This window comes from Mercenaria mercenaria, chromosome 4, assembly GCF_021730395.1.
Source record: "Mercenaria mercenaria strain notata chromosome 4, MADL_Memer_1, whole genome shotgun sequence".
Taxonomy (NCBI): Eukaryota; Metazoa; Mollusca; class Bivalvia; order Venerida; family Veneridae; genus Mercenaria; species Mercenaria mercenaria.
Window position 1 is genome coordinate 83,318,566 of NC_069364.1, and position 15,001 is coordinate 83,333,566.

Consider the following 15,001-nt stretch of genomic DNA (forward strand, 5'->3'; position numbering starts at 1 on the left):
CATTTACCGCAAAGAATAAAACTTATTCCAGGAAATTCACAATGAAAATGGTCTAGATCTTTTCTCAATACAATAAGCCATAAAACAAAGCCAAAAATATAACTGTCACCTCCCCATGCCACTTATTATACCAGATTTCATCCATAGCATGGAACTACATTTTGGACTACTTCACATGTAACACTGAGTGGTCATTTCCGGTTTGGCGTAGTTACACTTTTCAATGCAGTCTATTTATATTTCCAACTGCTTTTTACATGGAAGATGGGCAAACAACACTCCGTGTTGAAATTGTAAAAAAAGGAAGTGTCTAGCCGTCCGGAAACCGTGTCTCTGATATATTTTAATTCCGAACCTTTTAATACGAGGTGCACCAGGGTTTCAGCTCGTTCGTAGCACAATTTAAATGTTAAGTCAACTTCATTTTGGTTATAATATGGTTATAGTCGGTTAAAAAAAGCTCATCAGTGCTAAGGTTACTTGTAATTGTCTTTCAGACTCAAAATAGATCTTATCTTATCTTTTTTTTTAAATGCCATATTGAATTCTCGGTACAAAAACGGATGTACGGTACAGGTACGGTACGGGGACTGGGAAATAATATGTCACACCCTTCTATTTTTAAATCTGGGGATTTCCCTATTGGAATTCCTAAAATATTGGGATTGTTGACAACAACAACAACACAACGACTTTAATTTGGAGCCAGCAGGTTATGGTGTCTGATTAGCGTTCGAGAGGTAAATTTTATATCGATTTTATTTTCAGTTAGTATATTTACATGCAGACTTCACACACTGAAAGTAACCTTCCGCCCTACAAACTGGTAGACCCAGTGCAAATTATAGTCCTCGGTCGTGGAGTAGCACCCGTACATGCCGTACAAAATTCATTAATTTTAGATTAGCTGAAAAGATTTCGTCTTAAGAGATGTTTATATATGTTGTTATGGATCTCTGACGGGAGCATCAGAAAATGAAAATTGTTAAATCATGGTTGCTAGTACTGAATTTTATCATGTCCAAAATTTGTGTTACGTAAGATAAGATAATCTTTATTTATAATATAGGAAGTGCCTAGCCGTCCGGTAACCGGACGCCTAGCCTGCGTTCTAGTCGTCCGGTTACCGGAAGGCTAGCAAATCCTCAGGGGATTTTCTAGTTGTCCGGTAATTGATTTCCTAATGAATAAGTCCTGATTTTATATAGTTTTAATGTTATTTACTTAAGATATCGATACTTACCTGCAAACAAAATTTTGTGTAAATACATACTATAAACATTTACAATAAATCACTGCATTATTCAGCCGATAAAATGGAAGTTTCCGAACTCAATAATGGCGAGATCGACGTGACGTCATTTATTAAAATCTGTTCATCTGGAATTTTTTAATTTTAACAACTTTTTCACTGGATTTTCAAAATTAAAACAGTTTTGAAATACTTTCAATTTTCATATTTTAATCAAATATTTTTTAATGAATAGCTTATTTAAATGACATCTAATTTCAAAAGCCACAGCGTGATGTCCAAAACTTTAAGAAAAACAGTAGTTAAGCGTTCATAATTAATCCAATTTATTTTGAAATAATTATAGTCAAAATTAATGAATGAATTGCTCTTTTAAAGCTTTCCAGTCTTCAAAAAATATATATAAATTTGTGTTTTAATTATTAAAGTTTAGGCCATTAGAAAAAACATCACTTTTTACAAATAGCATATGGACGTTTAGCGATCAATGTTTTATCATTTCTAAAAATGGGAAAATCAAAAGGACTTGTAACAAACCGATCTCTTGGTTTAATCGACTGAAAAATCAGATAGTATTTTATATTTTAAGTAAATAACATTTAAAACTTATAAAATCATTACTTATTCATTAAGTATCAATTTTCTGGACGACTAGAAAATCCCTTAGGGTTTGGGTAGACGTCCCGGTAACCGAACGACTAGAACGCAGGCTAGGCGTCGGTTACCGGACCTAAACACTTCCAATTTAAAATAACATGTTATAATAACGTTACAAAAATAAGCTATTTAGCTTGTATCTGACAAAAATTGATAATCCGCAATCTGAATGAAGTACATCTCTATTACGTACGCTAGGATCTGAGAAGACCTATTCATAGGGGCCCCGTTCTGAGACCCTTTCGCTAGCCAATCAGAGCTAACTTACAACATCTTGCAAATCTACCCGTTAGCCTTGACTTTTGATATTTACAATTCTTATGTCGTAATGTATCAGATAGCCGGCTGCTTAGTCGGTAGGCCACTTGCTTGTAAGCGAGGGGTCCCGGGTTCGAGCCCTAGAATGACTGCACATTTTTCTTACTCTTTGACATTCGAACAATTCGTCTGATTGGATAAAATAAAAATAGCAATACTGGAAATCCAAAATATAAAGAAGACTAATGTGAATGGGTCGTTCTCAGATCTTCGTTTAGAAGATCAAGTACTTTAGTCCGATTGATAATCCAGTAACATACATGTACAAACAAAAGACAAGCATTATAAGAATAATACATCATACTAAAAGCTATAAAAGGAATCAGTCAGTTCAGTATGAGAGATCATGTTTGTATACAAATTTGTTGTATTTTCTATTTTTAGACCTGATAAGACATTGATCGGATTGGCAGACGCCGATCGTCTTATATATACGGAGCATGTTTTTCTGTAAAAAGACATGTTTTTCTAACGGCCTAAACTTTCTTAAAACACAAATTGTATCAATAATTTTTTGATCAATGAAAAGCTTATAAAACAAGCATTTAATCATTATTTTGAAATAAAATGGATTAATTATTAACGCTTAACTTACAGTGTGTTTTTTTCGCTCACCAGAGCACAAAGTGCTCAAAGTGAGCTATTGTGACAGGTCATTGTCCGGCAACGTCCGGCGTCCGTCAACATTTGCCTTGTGAACACTCTAGAGGCCACATTTGTGACCCAATCTTTATGAAACTTGGTCAGAATGTTAGACTTGATGATCTCAAGATCAAATGTGAAACTGGGTCATGTGGGGTCAAAAACTAGGTCAGTAGGCCAGATCAAGGAAAATCTTGTGAACACTCTAGAGACCACAATTTAAGTTTGAAACTCATAAGAATTAATCAGAATGTTTGTCTTGATAATCTATAGGTCATGTTCGATTATAGGGTTATGTGGGGTCAAAAACTAGGTCACACGGTCAAATCAAAGGAAAAGCTTGTGAACACTAGAGGCCACAGTTGTGATCAAATCTTTATGATTCTTGGCCAGAATGTTTATCTTCATGATTTCTAGGAAAAATTTGAAACTGGGTCATGTGGGATCAAAAACTAGGTCAGGAGGCCAGATCAAAGGAAAAGCTTGTGAACACTCAAGAGGCCACAGTTGTGACTCAATCTTTATGAAATTTGGTCCGAATGTTTCTCTTGATGATCTCTAGGTCAAGTTTGAATCTTGGTGATGTAAGGTCAAAAACTAGGTCAGTAGGCCAGATCAAAAGAAAAGCTTGTGAACACTCTAGAGGCCACAGTTGTGGCACAATCTTTATGAAATTTTGTCAGAATGTTTGTCTTGATGATCTCTAGGTCAAGTTCGAATCTGGGTCATGTGGGATCAAAATATAGGTCAGTAGGCCAGATTAAAGGAAAACAGGGTTGGCAAGTATTTCCCTGGGGTGGGAATTACCACAGGTATTTCCCAGTAATTCCCGTCCTGGGAAATGATCCAAATTTCACAAAAGTGGGAAATAGTGGTAAATACTCAATATTTGAACATTTTTGGCATGAAAATTTACTTTTTAATATAAATTAATTCAATAAATTTGCAAACATTTTAGTCACATCGATAAATTAGAAGTAAACAAATGTATACTCTTGCCACTTACAACTGTCTTACAGTCTTTACAAGTCACAGTCTTTTTAGAACCATCTTCAAAAACATCGTAAAAATCCCAAACTGGTTCCTTTAGCTTGAACCTCTTCATGTTTACCCTTTCACTTACAAAATCTAACTGGTTATGTGATATGAGTGAGATACCGTCAGACCACATTAGTGACCAAGATTAGAAATCAGCAGAGCTGAAGCTAGATTAAGCATTGTATTACCAGTCAGACAAATACAGCTTCAGGCTAATAGATTACCTATACATTGTACAGGTAACTGATTATGACAATTGAGTGGCCAACATAGTGTGAAAAGAGTATTAGTCCCAGTTATTGTGAAAAGGTGTTAATAATGTATAATTAGGCATCACAATGTGATGCTCTGATTCTCAATAGTAATAGGCATTTTTGGTAAACAAAAAAGAAAAAAAAAACAATTGAAATAAAAATTTAGGACTTGATTTTAGTACATTTAGTGCTTAAAAAGAATATTTATCTTATTTGTTTTTAATTGAGAGAAATATTTCATGTTGACTGAATTACATTTGTTTAAGTCTCTGCTCATACAATGAGATGTTGACTTTTCCCCACTATTTCCCACTTTTTCCTGGGAAATACCTGTATTTCCCACTATTTTCCTGTATTTCCCGCTGTCCTGGTAAAAACTAGTATTTCCCGCTTTTATGCCAACCCTGAATGAAAAGCTTGTGAACACTCTAGAGGCAACAATTTTGACTCAGTCTTTATGAAACTTGGTCAGAATGTTTGTCTTGGTGATCTCTAGGTCCAGTTTTAATCTGGGTAATTTGGGGTCAAAAACTAGGTCACATGGTCAAATCAAAGAATAAGTTTGTGAACGCTCTAAAGGCAACAGTTGTGACTCAATCTATATGAAACTTGGTCAGAATGTTTGTCTTGATGATCTTCAGGTTAAACTCGAAAGTGGGTCATTTGGGGGGGAAAACTAGGTCAGTAGGCCAGATCAACTCTGGTGAGCAATATAGGGCCATCACGGACGGCCCTCTTGTTAAAAGTTTTGAACAACACTACAACGCTATTAAAATTATATGTCCAGTGTTTTTCCCACTAATTTGGGAATGGGGCAGAGGCCTTTACAAATGCGTCGTGTTTCAGTCTTGTTTGAAAAAGTTGAAAAAAAAAGACAATTAATTTAACTTTTGAATTTTAGCTTTGAAATTGTGAAAAAAAAGTACTATATGCCAGTTGGGATTGGGGCCCAATTTTGGTCCCAGATTGGCGAGAAAATAACACTGAAGTCATTTAAAACGTTTATTTATTTAAAAAAGATAATTAATAAAAATTCCGATTTCATACACAAACGATGTAAAAACATTGTTTTGCCCACAACCAGATAAACAGATTTTAATGTGTGACGTCACGGTGATCTTTCCTATAGAAACTTAATAAAAAGGCATGCAGTATTAATACACAAATATATATGAAACCTTTTTACTAAAGAACTTACTAAATGCATAAAACAAATTATGATAACAAGGCAAAATATAAAAAATGGTAAAAATATAAAAGAAGCTTAAAATGCAGATAAGGTACTGAAAACAAAAATTGCTGGCTGAAAGCAAGGGTTTCAACAAAAATAAAAATATACAAGCAGTAAGCAAACTCAGATAAAGACTGATGCACACTCAGTGTGCACAGGCACACTTACATTTTGCTTTGACTTTATCAAAGACACAGATATTTGGGGTGTGCAACATTTTGCCCCAGCCCGATTTATGGGCTCCTGTAGAAGCTTTTTTAGCTTGACTCTTCGAAGAATAGGGGAGCTATTCTACTCGCGTCGGCGTTAGCGTGGGCATCACACAAATGTTAAAGTTTGCGTACCACCCCAAATATTTTCAAAGCCCATTGAGATATTGCTTTCATATTTTGCATACTTGTTTACCATCATGATCCCAGTCTGTAAAAAGTAGAAGGCAACTGTATCAAGCATTTTGACTGAATTATGGCCTCTTTTCGACTTAGGCCTGAAAAAAAATTCTTTGTTTCCGGTAACATGCTCAAAAAAATTAGGGTAGGTAGATCGGAAAAATTTTTTTTTTTGGAAATTTTTTTTATTAAGGGAGACTTTTCGGAAATTATTTTTTTGTCAAAAAATGATTACAAATAAGGGGGTTATGCCTTTAGAGCATCAGTAAGTTGATTTCTAACATCACTGGCTATGTTTACAGCATAAAAAGTGCAGGTTTACCTCTTTTTGTTAAAAAGTTGAAAAAAATATTCTCCAAGGCCATAAAAACATTTAGGGTCGGGCCAAAAATTTAGGGTAGGTCGGGATACCGGAAACAAACAATTTGCGTACCACCCCGAACATTTTCAAAGTCCATTGAGATATTGCTTTCAAATTTTGCATACTTGTTTACCATCATGACCCCAGTCTGTAAAAAGGAGGAGGCAACTCCATCAAGCATTTTGACTGAATTATGGCCCCTTTTCAACTTAGAATAAATGTTAAAGTTTGCGTACCACCCCAAATATTTTCAAAGTCCATTGAGATATTGCTTTCATATTTTGCATACTTGTTTACCATCATGACCCCAGTCTGTAAAAAGGAGGAGGCAGCTCTATCAGGCATTTTGACTGAATTATGGCCCCTTTTCGACTTAGAATAAATGTTAAAGTTTGCGTACCACCCCAAATACTTGCAAAGTCCATTGAGATATTGCTTTCATATTTTGCATACTTGTTTACCATCATGACCCCAGTCTGTAAAAAGGAGGAGGCAACTCTATCAAGCATTTTGACTGAATTATGGCCCCTTTTCGACTTAGAATATGCTTATTGTAATGTTAAAGTTTTACTCATTGCTTATATTATACTATCAAGCACTGAGAATAGTCGAGCGCGCTGTCCACTGACAGCTCTTGTTTAGCATCATTGTATATATCCTAATGCAGACACTGATCATACAACAGAGGTACAATAAACCTTATTTGAGCTAGATCTACTAGTTAAAAAAATCATCTCTCACTGGCTTTTTCTTAATATTTATGCCAGTCTCTCAGAGAGATAATTCTTTTTAAAACATCAAGTGTACACACCAAAAAGCCAGGATTTAAAGAGACGGCATAGGCCTTTTTTGTCACCACCATTACAGAAATATTATAGTTTGCTGTGAACATTTGTTGCGATCATGCTGTGAACAGCTGGTGAACATGATGTGAACACTTTTGATAAAAAAAATAGATACAATGATTGCGGGGTGTTCATTTGGTGTTCACTTTTCACATGCAAATTAGCTTTGCTGCGAACTTGTTGCTGCGAACATTATGCAAACAGGTTGCTGTGAACATGCCGTGAAGAAGCTAAGAACCTTGACTACCAAACAAAACCCAGCCTGAAATTGCCACAAAATAGCTTGTACAGAATTTGAGAAAATGTGTTCACTAAGGTGCTTGTTAACTGTTAATGAAAGTACAAATGCACATTAATGAATGGTTGTCAGTAGAGATACTTTAACTTAATGAATACATACAAATGCAACCATGAAGAATCAAAGTTCATGCTATATGCCATTTAGCTTTAAGGGGATTCAGGAAAATGAACCAGTTTGATATTTCAGTCATTTGCGTGTCCTGTATAAGACAATCTCATGAACTTATATAGAAAAAATTATGTCAAATAGTCTATAATAGAATCATCTTACATTTAGGATATCAAAGCTAAAAATAAGTCCAGTTATAGGAGTAATTTTTTTTTCAAAATTGCATGAGATTCTTTAAGGACTGAGTGGTAGAGCTTGTTTTGAGGCCCAAAAACATGACTGTCTCATTGAAAGTGTGATCCTTTATCAGGTATGAAGGTATGAAATGTAAGGCCAGTAACTACAGGCCAGTCACACTCATCTGCATTGCTTCAAAACTCAAGGACCTGCTGAGGCATTACCAGCATGGCTTTCAGTGATACTCAGCTTATCAGCTGACAACTTTGAAATTGTAAATTGTTATGGACTTTAGTAAAGCATCTGACAAGGTTGATCACAATAAATTAATATACAAACTTAAGATTTGGGATTCTACCCAGTACTGTCTGGCATCATGGTGGAATAAATAGGTCCATAAAGGATCACACTGGAAGTGTTGTAGCAGGTAGCTGCAGACTGCAGTTATGATACTGCCTACAGTGCCTAGCGACTGACTACTGTACAGGTATTTTCTTGTTTGTAACTTTATTTAGCACTGAGGTACAGTCTAAAAACTTTGTGTAGCATGCTTATAGGAAGATCTTGCTTTGGATTGTATTTAAGTTTGCTGTTAACAACAGCAGAAACAAAAATGTGTCGCAATAACCAACCAGGTATGAGATATTGTGATGGAACTCAGTACATAAGTTGCGTAATAGGACAGAAATGATTATTTTTGTGATGACTGGGGTCAAGGTCACTTTTATGTAAAAGCCACTGTTACATGTTTGTTTATCATTGTATTACTTCTGTTTAACATTTATATTTGAACCTGCCTCCATTATTTTTTAAATTTTATTAGTTACAGGCAGTCTGATTAAAACCTTCTCCTTCAGTGCTCTGTATTATAGGATCTGGGGACAGACAATTGAGGGTCACAATCAAAGGACTAGTTAGAGCCATGCTTCCAAGATTTTGTCAAGTGAATTTCAGAAAGTATAAGAAGTGGGATTCCAGGAAAAAAAGTTTAATATTTTGGAAAACAAGGCCAAAAGTCCCAACACTCAAAAATGCAATTACCCATTCAGTACTCTACTTGTAAAAGTATACAAGAGCACATAGGACATTGGGAATACATAGGCTCAAATAAAATATAAATGGAATAACTAAAATTCTGCTGTAACAGTCACATACAAACATACATAAATTCTTGAAGTAGTTAGTATTAGGCCTAACTGTTGAAAGTAGGACTTCTGTTGTATACATAGCCACATTGGAAATCTAGTTTTTCAAAAAGAGTGTCTGGTCATCAGATCTTGCCTTAGTAAGATCTTGTACTGCGGTCAGATTGTAGTCACAAATTTGAAAACTGGGTTTTTGTGTGAACTGTCCTTGTCTCTTATTCAAATATGTACAGTTTTCATTATTTACAAATTAACAAATTATGAAAACACATTCACATTTATAAGAAAACAATAATGTATCTCTTGCAAGATTGATTACAAAGACTGAAGGTAAAGGTCACTTTAAGCAGTCAGAGTTTAGGCAGTTTTTAGCTTGACTATTCAAACAATAGGTAGAGCTATTGGACTCACCCATGCGTCAACATCTACGTCCTGATTTGGTTAAATTTTTGTATGTAAGCTGGTATCTCTGTAACCACTTGTGGGAATGGATTGAAACTTCACACACTTGTTCACTGTGATGATCTGACATGCATTGCACAGGTTCCATAACTCTACTTTGCTTTTTCTTTTTTACAAAATTATGCCCCTGTTTTGACTTGGAAATTTTTGGTTAAGCTTAGGTTTTGTATGTAAGCTGGTACATTTTTGGTTAAGGTTTTGTATGTAAGCTGGTATTTCAGCACCCACTAATGGAAATGAATTGAAACTTCACAAACTTGTTCACTGCACAGGTTCCATAACTCTACTTTGCATTTTTACAAAATTAGCAGTTTTTGGTTAAGTTTTTGTATGTAAGCTGGTATCTCTGTAACCACTTGTGGGAATGGATTGAAACTTCACACACTTGTTCACTGTGATGATCTGACATGCATTGCACAGGTTCCATAACTCTACTTTGCTTTTTCTTTTTTACAAAATTATGCCCCTGTTTTGACTTGGAAATTTTTGGTTAAGCTTAGGTTTTGTATGTAAGCTGGTACATTTTTGGTTAAGGTTTTGTATGTAAGCTGGTATTTCAGCACCCACTAATGGAAATGAATTGAAACTTCAAAAACTTGTTCACTGCACAGGTTCCATAACTCTACTTTGCATTTTTACAAAATTAGCAGTTTTTGGTTAAGTTTTTGTATGTAAGCTGGTATCTCAGTACCCACTTAGGGGAATGGATTGAAACTTTACACAATTGTCCAATCTCATCAGCTGATATGCATTGTACAGGTTCTATAACCCTGTGTTGCACTTTTACAAAATTATGCCCCTTTTTGGACTTTAATATTCATTCAGTTTACAAGGCAGTTGAATAGTCGAGCGTTGATGTCCTTCGACAGTTCTTGTTCTTGTCATGTATATGTTTTTCATTCATAGATGGATATTCAGATAATTTGGCACTAACTTTCACCATTACAACATATCTGCCTAACTCTGATTTCATAGTACATTTCTGCTATGAGAGAGATTATATTTTGTTTGTCTTGTGTTTCAGCTTAGATCAATCCTGAACTGAAATAAGAGTATTCAACACATTTGCTTGTGGAACCTGTTTGGAAAGGTATTGGCATTTTAACAATCATTTATTGATCAGAAACAGCATTAAGAGGAAGGGAAGGATAAACTGTTTAATTTTACATGAAAGAAAATTCAGCTCATATGTTAACCATGTGGAATGGCAATATTGGCAATATAACATATTGCAATATTTCTAGCAGAGTTCAAGCAGTGTTTGTAGGGTAAAACCATCACTGATTTGTTTTGTTTGTACTTATAATTAATCTTTTTTCTTTTAGTATCAGTTTAGTACAACATTTATCATATTTTGCTAGCAATGTTTGTATATATGTGGTTCAGTGAAAAACTTTAAAAATTTCCATGTAAAAGAATAATTAAGCAATCAAATCATGTTAAAAATGACCAGATGAAAATCCTTATAGATTTTACAAGATATATGACTTAAAATTTGTATGATCAACTCTGTCTTTCAAATTTTCATTCAATTTGGCAGTTTCGAAAGACAAAGTTGATTTTATACTGTTTAGTATTAAACAATCTTTTGTTGGAGGATTTTTGAAGATTTTAGATTGTAAACAATGAAATAAATTCTTTACCTGTTTCTTTCATTCTTGTTTTGCTGATTTGGTTTATGACTGGTCAGTGAATGATTTTGCATGCACATTTAATATAGAAAAGAAGGGCAATGTTGTGAGTTATTCTGCATCAGGTTAAGCTTTCTTGAAGCATAAATGTTTGGACAACAGAATTTGGCCACAATGAGATTTTTTTGTAGACGATCACATCATGAATTTTTTGGGACCATGATAAGTCAGCATGTCACTTGTATGTATGGAATAGCCCTTATGTCAGTGTTCCCCCCAGTCTTTTTTCTGAAGCAATAATGCAAATATGTATGTTGAAATATTTCTGTTAGATTAGATAGATAGATTTATTTCAGCAAAGGAAAACATTAACATGATTAACAAACACAATATAGAATAAAACAATAAGCATCATTAAATACTATATTATGCAAAAGAAAACCATGACATGCTCCCAATACAAAGGATAACACAATAAAGAGCAAGCTCTTATTTCCATTGAGGTCCTTAGCATTAGTGGCATGACATAGAGAGGCAATTATTAAAACATATTGTTTAAATGAAAAATTACATCTTTATCACAAATTGAAATTATCAAATTGAAATTATCACAGTCAGACTACATGTATATCAAATTTTATCATATTGTTACTAATAGTATAAAAATACCAGATCATATATCTTTGATAATTCATCAAACAAAACGAAACTTAAAATGGTTCTGATAAAAATGTAAAAGAAAGAGCATGTCATGGCAAAATAAGTGACTATATAAGATGAAAAAAGGAGAAAAATCCTGAGCAGAAACTTATACATTAAACAATAAAAATGCATCAAAACACGTTAAAAAGAAAACATTTGACAATCACTGAATACTTTGCATTAAATGACTTTTGATAGATTGAAATTTGTTAATTTTAGTGATATCCAATGGAAGACTGTTCCAAAGTTTAGAACCAATGAAACTAAAAGATTTTGAACCTGGGCCTTTGACCTTTGGAAGACAGTAGCCACCTTTTTGACTAAGTCTTGTGTGTATGTATAAAATGTTGAGGAACAAAATATTAATCCAAATAATCTGGGGCTAGTTTGTTTTTTAACCTTGAAAATATGACACAGCATGATTTATTCAACTCTCTTGCTAACTGGTAACCAATTTATGGATTTAAAATGTTCAAGGTCTACATGGGCTCTGGAATCAAGAATGAGTTAAATTATTAAATGCATTAAAACAGCATTATATCATTACATTGCTGTTATGCTTATATCTATCCCCATATGTGGGGAGAAAGTTGATTTTGTGCTGTCTGGCCATCTGTAAAAAAATAATGTCTGGACTTAACTCTGAAACTGCTGGTGGGATTTCAATTAAACTTTGTAGAAATGCTCAGTATCAGTGCTAGTTTTGCATTTAATTGGCATTTACTAGTTGAATAATTTTAAGTGGAGTTAAGGCCCCTTATAGTATTTTTAGCTCCTCTGATTTTTGGGGGAAAATGTTGAGTTATTGTCATCACTTCACTTGATCGTCGTCTGCGTCGGCGTTGCCTGGTTAAGTTTTATGTTTAGGTCAGCTTATCTCCTAAACTATCAAAGCTATTGCTTTAAAACTTGCAACACTTGTTCACCGCCAAAAACTGACTCTGTACAGCAAGAAACATAACTCCATCCTGCTTTTTGCAAGAATTATGGCTCCTTTTGGACTTAGAAAATATCAGATTTCTTGGTAAAGTTTTGCGCTTAGGTCAGCTTTTCTCCTTTAAACGGTCAAAGCTATTGCTTTAAAACTTGGAGCAGTTATTGGCCATTAAAAGCTGACTCTGCACTGTGCAAGTACGGTAACTCTACATTGCTTTTTTGCAAGAATTATGGCCTCTTTTGGACTTAGAAAATCATGGGTATGACAATATTTCTATTATACAGAGACAAAAAAATCAGAGGAACGTCTGCACACGCAAGGCAGTGCTCTTGTTTGGATAAAGTTTGTCTGGACTACTTCTATACTATGATGTGATTTAAATGGAACTTGATAGGACTGATTGGGACTAAACCTACTTGCATATATATTTTATGGGCTTCCTATTTGAATGCCTTAATTTTGTTGATAATTGAACATGTTGAAGGCCTTTGACTAGAAAAGCTATATTTTACTATGTTAACACTTGCACACCATCATTTCTTCACCAATTCCATTTATTTTTACAGAGAATGTGTATAATGTTTTGTTTAAGATCAATATTAGGCCAGATTGCAGTTACAGCAAGTCAGAAGTTATGGGTACTTGATTTATCAAAAATTGCATATTTCTCTATGTTTACTCTGGAACACCTTCATTTCTGCATGCTCCCTTATCATATTAACCATTTTTACCAATACCTTTCAAGGTAGATTATGGGTCAGATTATATTAGCAATTTTAGAGTTATGTGCCCTTGAATTATAAAAATTGCCATATCTCATTGTTATCACTGTCACACCTTCATTTCACAATAGGTCCTTATCATAATTTATTAATAATACATAGAATGTGTTTACTTGTAAAATCAATGTGAGATCAGGCTAAGCCGCTATTGATTGATGACTTCTGTGCTCTTCATTTTAGTACCGGGTAATATTTCCATGGAACATTATGTAGTGTTACTCTTGTATTACTATACATACATGTACCAAACTTGCTACTTGAATTGATGTGTGTGCTGTACTTAGGTTTGGTCTTTGTGACTATGACCTTCAGTAATGAGCAGTCATGGCACTCTTAGGTGTCGGTATAGAGCTTCTGTGGCCTACTTTGTTTTGTTGAATAGTTATGGTCCTGTTTACTTTTAAAGATTTAAGAAATCCTAGCAGACGAAATTAACATAAGAACAACATTGCCTTAAAAAGTTCCCTTTAAATAGCCACGGACACACAACATATAGCAATATTGTTAATGCAGAGTTACATTGTGCATAAAATTGTTGTTTTTTTTTTTACAGATGAACTGATTTATCCTTAATACAATGTCAGAAAGTGGAAATAATAGTAGTGGAAGTGGATATGATATTCATTCTAATCTTCCGAGAGAAGTTGAACAAGACTCCGAACCCGTAGCGGAGACACAGACACAGCAAGCCCATGGAAATTTTCTGTCCTTACATCACACAAATATTGGTGATCATTACTCACAAAGACACCCCCTTGTAACAGGGCATTCGAGTTTAAATCGACCAACTGTTTCAATTTTTCGTAAAAACAATAATGATATTGTGCCGGAAATATCAAATATTTATGATGGATATAAGTCGGAGGCAATACGACTGGAAACCTTTTATGACTGGCCAGTCAATATGGTTGTTAGGAAAGAAGACTTAGCACGGAACGGTTTTATTTATTTACATGTTAATGATAGAGCACAGTGTGTATTTTGCCGAGGAGTTTTATCTAGCTGGGTGCAGGGAGATGTTGTCGAAGATGAGCACAAAAGACATTGTCCAGAGTGTCCCTTTGCATTTGGTTATGAGTGTGGAAATGAACCATTACCAGGATCGTCTGTAATTACTTTGCAAAGACAAAATGCAAGTGCAAGTACCCAAAGACCACAGCCACAATTTTATATACCATCTCCTCAACAACAGTCTTTTAACACAACAGTTAAAGTACCAGTACAGGCACATTTATTACAATCCCATGGGGAGCTTCCGTCGACTCAGAGTACTTCGTTGAATAGACCAGATAGTAGACCTAGCGGACTTAGTTCCCTGGGGTCTCTGTCGAGTCTGCCACCAGTACCATCAGGACAGTTTGGTGTTGGTCAGCCAAATACTGCCCCGGTTACAACAAATGAACCAAAGTACAGGGACTGGGGTGATGAATACAAAAGAGTTCGATCATTCAAAGGTTGGCCAACTCAGATGTCACAAACACCAATTGAATTGGCAAAGGCAGGGCTACTGTATATGGGTAGGTCAATGCTTTATCTTCCATCTTTTATAAATAAAACTTTTGGCTCTTTAGTCGCTGTTTGCTCTTTGTTTTCTTCCATGTTTTTTATAACACGCCAGAGGCGAAGGTATATAGTTTTGGGGTTGTCCCTCATCCAGAGCCATATCTAAGACATGGTTTTGAATATTTCAGTAAAACGTTGCAGAAATTTTGTGCTCATTGCTTAAGGAAATGCCTGATTCATGTTTGGAAGTTGTTAGCTATTTTACA

General features: G+C 34.7%; 1 protein-coding gene across 3 annotated transcripts in view; it reads left to right on the forward strand.

Annotated features, from left to right (window-relative positions):
* The window catches only part of LOC123552322 (baculoviral IAP repeat-containing protein 7-like), a 54,341-nt gene that overhangs the window by 17,248 nt on the left and 22,092 nt on the right, over positions 1-15,001 (forward strand). For 2 of the 3 annotated variants that reach the window (XM_053541836.1, XM_053541835.1), the window contains exons 2-3: positions 10,205-10,270; positions 13,786-14,749. In XM_053541836.1, the coding sequence (XP_053397811.1) occupies positions 13,810-14,749 (940 nt within the window). In that variant the 5' untranslated portion in view covers positions 10,205-10,270; positions 13,786-13,809. Of the gene's footprint in view, positions 1-650; positions 741-10,204; positions 10,271-13,785; positions 14,750-15,001 lie in introns of those variants that run through there. The other variant, XM_053541834.1, reaches the window with a different exon arrangement.